Source organism: Cyphomyrmex costatus, unplaced genomic scaffold (assembly GCF_001594065.2).
Source record: "Cyphomyrmex costatus isolate MS0001 unplaced genomic scaffold, Ccosl1.0 scaffold285, whole genome shotgun sequence".
NCBI classification, from domain to species: Eukaryota; Metazoa; Arthropoda; class Insecta; order Hymenoptera; family Formicidae; genus Cyphomyrmex; species Cyphomyrmex costatus.
This window is the reverse complement of record NW_017276965.1, coordinates 8,178-13,386: the sequence shown is the minus strand read 5'-3', so window position 1 is coordinate 13,386 and position 5,209 is coordinate 8,178. Positions and strand designations below refer to the sequence as shown.

The 5,209-nt window shown below is 49.0% G+C and overlaps 1 protein-coding gene across 1 annotated transcript; it reads right to left on the bottom strand.

The window, feature by feature from the left end:
* Positions 1-976: 976 nt before the first annotated feature.
* On the bottom strand, positions 977-1,921 carry LOC108775129 (uncharacterized). The gene has a single exon (XM_018541412.1). It carries the CDS (start codon positions 1,919-1,921, stop codon positions 977-979), a length of 945 nt encoding a protein of 314 aa, XP_018396914.1.
* Positions 1,922-5,209: the final 3,288 nt, after the last annotated feature.

The following is a 5,209-nucleotide window of genomic DNA, read 5'->3' as shown; positions in this document are numbered from 1 at the left end:
TTTTAGATATCTCTCTCTCCGTTAATGCGTTTACGGTCATAAAAGAGCGCGAGTTTAAGAAATGACGTGATAATGGAAAAGGTCGCCAAAATAATATATATCATTTACAAATCAGAATTATAATCAGTATATTAAATCAAATTGTAGTTACAAGCGCATGTGAGTTACGATGGTCGCACTTATACACATATAAGTCGCTACTTCAAATTCGCTTACAATCTGCTCGTGGAATAATATGATCTTCCCGTTTCTCGGTATACAATGCGCTATACAAAGAGATACGACTGTTTTGACGCACGTCAGCTGAGCGACTGTATCTTTGTCAAATTTTAACGCTTGCTTTTGTCCGTCGCGTCTTTCTCGCAATTTTTATTTATTGTCATTATTTTGCGTGTTACATATCGGTCGTCGTCGTTATATTTACAATACGAAATTTTATATTACAATATTTCTAATTACAATATAATGAAAGATAATCATTTCTAATTACGTTTCTCTTATATGACCATATACAGATTTAATAAAAATATGATGCAGAAAGTATATTGCGGAAAAATGATCTATGTACATCTCTAGCTCAGATTTCTTCAGCCTTGATTTCTTGTTTTCGCCTCATATTGCTAAACCGGTGAAAAGAAACGGTCGCAAGAAGTTTGTGGATTTAAAGGCTCTCTGTGTTTATTCGCGTCAGCTGTTTCTCGTTATATAGGTCAAGTATATGTTCATGTACCTGAATGCCTCTACCTATTCTAATTTAATGCATTATTATGTTTTTATGGCTGATATAGTGGTGACTTGGTTACCACAGTACCCCCCTGCTAGTGCTGTACTTACAGCGCGATAAATACCACATAATTCCTACGAATATAATATATATTAGCTACTTTACATTTTGTCATTCTGTGTTACTATTCTATACTATTATTTTTATTTTTATTTTTATATATACATTTTTGTATATACGTGATGTAACGCGTTAATAACAAACTTGGATTTGGAATCCGTCCAGGAAACAAACTCTCCTGCCGGATTTCGTTCTCGTCACCGTTTGCTCCTGCGGGGCTGATGTGTCCTTGCTTCGCCTCGTGTTTTTGTTCTCTGCTTTGCTGCTCTCGTCCGGTACTCCGGTTGTTCTGCTTGGCTGTACCTGCTTGTTGTTCTCTGTTGGATCTGAAATGATATATGCGGGTTTTATTCGATCTATAGAAACCGCAATATCCTTTCCGTGTATTCGCACGACAAAGATTTTGTCAGTGCGTTTAACCACCGGGTAAGGGCCATCGTAAGGTGCCTGTAAGATTGCCCTTGGTCCGTCGTGGCGAACAAACACCTGCTTCGTGGTCGCCAAGTCCTTGAATACAAATGGTCGTCGCTCTCCATGGCGAGTACCTTTGATCGGACGAAAATCATCAAAGTGTTGTTTTAATTCCTTGACAAATTCAGCAGCGCTGTTTGTCTCCTCCGGTTGGTGTTGCTTTAAAAATTGTCCTGGCAACCTTAACGTCTCTCCATAGACGAGATCGGCCGCCGTCGCTTGCATGTCCTCCTTCCACGCTGCGCGTATTCCCAATAATACCGTTGGTAGCACCTCTGTCCATCGGTCGTCTCCATGGCATTTGATTGCCGCCTTCAACTGCCGATGGAACCTCTCGACTATGCCGTTGGCCTGTGGGTGGTATGCGGTGGTCTTTAAATGCTTCGTGCCTGTCAACTCGTTCAGTTGCTGAAACAATCGTGATTCAAACTGCCGACCGCGGTCTGTTGTGACCCGGAGCGGCACCCCGAAACGAGCAATCCATCCGCTGTAAAATGCCCTTGCTACCGTTTCTGCTTCTTGGTCTTCTAGAGGGAACACTTCTGGCCATCGCGAAAAACGATCAATGCATGTCAGACAATACCGCTTTCCGTCCGAGCTTGGCATCACAATTATATCTATGTGCACATGCTCGAATCTCCGAGAGGGCGAAGCGAATTCTCCCGTTGGTGCAGTGACGTGTCTTGTAATTTTTACTTTCTGGCACGGTTCGCACGCCCGCGCCCAACTACGGCAATCTTTTTTAATCGACGGCCAAACATAGCGTTGAGCCATGAGTTTGACCGTCGCTCGCATTCCTGGATGCGCCAAGTTGTGTAATCCTTCGAAGGCAGCTCGTCGAAATGGCTTTGTTAAAAAAGGTCGTGGCGTCGATGTTGTCACAATAAATCGCGACTCCCGTTCCTGGTATTTCTACTTTTTCTAAGTTTAAATTTCCTTTCTTGTGAATGTACTCTTTTATTTCTTCGTCATCCTCCTGCGATGCTGCCAATGTCGCGTAGTCCATTGGAGACTGGAGTTCCTCGATCCTGGATAAGGCGTCCGCCACCAGGTTCTCCTCGCCAGCCACGTGTCTAATATCCGTCGTGAACTGCCCGATGAAATCTAGGTGTCGGAACTGGCGCGGCGTACATTTCTCTGGCTTCTGACGAAACGCAAACACAAGTGGTTTGTGGTCCGTGAATATCGCGAATTTCCGCGCTTCCACCAAATGCCGAAAGTATTTGGTAGCCAGGTATATTGCCAACAGCTCTCGATCGAACGCGCTATATTTACTCTCTGCCGGGCTTAACTTCTTTGAAAAAAATGCTAACGGCTCCCAGCCGTCTCCGTTCCGCTGTTGTAACGCTGCTCCAACGCTACGATCAGACGCGTCTGTAAACAAGGCTAGCTCCTCGCCGGTCTTCGGGTGCGCCAACAAGGCCACCTGCATCAGGCTCTCCTTTGACGCCTCGAACGCCTGTTCCGCCTGCAGCGTCCAACTTACCGGTGCCTTGCCCTTCGCGCTACCCTGAAGGAGATCGTTTAGCGGTGCCAACGTCTCCGCGGCCCCTGGCAAGAACCTCCGATAAAAATTCAGCATCCCCAGGTACCGTCGCAAGTCTTTAACTGTCTTTGGAATCGGATATTCACGAATCGCCCGCACGCGCTCCGGCAACGGTCGCGTTCCTGCACCAGTCACCAGGTACCCGAGAAATTCAACCTCCGGCTCCCCGAATACGCACTTTGTCGGGTTGATTACGACTCCATATGTTTGTAACCGTTCGAACAGAATCCGCAAGTGTCCGAGATGTTCTTCTGCCGATGACGACGCGACGAGGATGTCATCGATGTACGCGAAACAAAACTCGAGGCCGCGCAGTACCTCGTCGACAAAACGCTGAAATGTCTGTGCCGCGTTACGCAATCCGAACGACATAAAGGGAAATTCGAACATTCCGAACGGCGTGGTAATCGCGGTCTTCGGAATGTCTGCCTCCGCTACCGGGATTTGGTGGTATGCCCGCACTAAGTCGATCTTCGTAAATATTTTTTTCCCTTGCAGCGCTTGAGCGAAATCTTGAATGTGTCGCACGGGGTAACAATCCGGGATCGTTCGTGCGTTCAACGCGCGGTAATCGCCGCAAGGTCGCCACTCCTCGTTCTTTTTCTGCACCAAGTGCAAGGGCAACGCCCAACTGCTTCTTGAAGGTCTCGCGATTCCGGCCTCCATCATCTTTTCGAACTCCTTTTTTGCTATTTTTGAACGCTCCGGTGCCAACCTTCGTGGCTTGCATACTACGGGCGGTCCGGGAGTCGTCTCGATGTAATGCTTCGTGTCGTGCTTTATTTCGCTTGGTCGTCCTTCTGGCCTGGTAATCTCCGGATAACGCGTCAACAACTCGTGGTACGGCGTTGCTCCGTTGACCGTTTTCACGCTGGGTATATTGCATTGCGCGCAACGTCCGGCTGCCGTTACATTCGTCAACTGATCCACCAATCGATTATTTTTTAGATCTACCAGTATGCCGTAATGTGCTAAAAAATCCGCTCCGATGATGGGCTTCGTTACGTCTGCGATTACGAAACGCCATGTAAATGATCGTCGCAATCCGAGATTTAAAATGAACGTTTCCGTTCCGTAGGTATGTATAATCGTTTCATTTGCGGCCGATAATTCATACGTCGACCTTTGTCGTGGTCCTCGGACCATCTTTCGCGGGTAGACACACAGATCCGCTCCCGTGTCGACCAGGAAGCTCACCCTGGTGCTCCTATCGACGACGAAAAGGCAACGCGTTGAATGCCCTGTGTCGTCCGTCGCCGCTAACGAAGGGCTGGCGTGTTTTCAGCTTGCTGCATCGAGCAAGGTGGTTCGTACCGTGTTGCCTCGGTCCCGAATCGCCAGTGGTAATAACACGGTCCTCCTGGAGCGTGTCCGCGATTCCGCGAGCGGAAGCGCGGACGCAAACGCGAGCGCCAGGCACGCTCACCGCGATTTCGGCCGCGGTCCCGGCCGCGCCCCACGTCGCGAATCGACTCGATAGACGTCCGGATAGCCGATAACTGCTCCGCCATCTCCTGCTGCAACGCCAATCGCAGCTGCGCAATTTGTATATTTATTTTTGCCTCGATTGATCTTGCATCCTCCGTGACCGTTCGCGACATCGAAGATCGCGCACTTTCTGCGACCTGAAAAGCCGGCGCCCGGGTAGCCTCCACAATCGCGTCCACGATGTCCGCCAATTGATCTACGGTGTCCTCCGCGCGCGTCATCAAGTGCGGCTGTATATATGCGGGCAATCGGGACAACCAGATCGTACGCAGCACTTTGTCTCCGACTACATTTCCGGCTAATCCTCGGAGATGACGCAAAAATTGAGACGGTTTTCTGTCTCCAATTTCCTCGTGTTCTAACAGTCTACGCGTTTTGTGTTCTTGCGATAAACTGAGGCGTTTAATGAGCTCGGTTTTAAGAGTCTCATACGCACGCTCCGTGGGCGGGTTCATTATTATATTGCGCACCTCCATCGTATAACGTGGACCGCCATCAACGCGTATCCAAATTTTGTCGCGTCGACCGTGATACCGGCAGCCAAGAAACTCCGGTCCACGATGCTGAACCAGAGCTCCGGATCCGCGGGAGTAAACTCGGGCATTCGCATGCCCACACGGCTCACCTCTGCACCAGGTACGAAAAGATTCGGCTGCAACTTCATTCTTGTCTGCAGTCCTGACGCTGCCGGTTGCTGCGCCCATTCGCGTCTTTGCCGCTCTAACTCGCGCCTTTCTTGTTCGAGTTGCTGGCGTTGTTGCTCCAGTTGTATCCGTTGCTGTTCCACCGTCTGAGCTGGGGCGTCTTCGTCATGTGTGATCATCATCGCTTCTCCGTTCATCCTCACGTTCGCACTCACG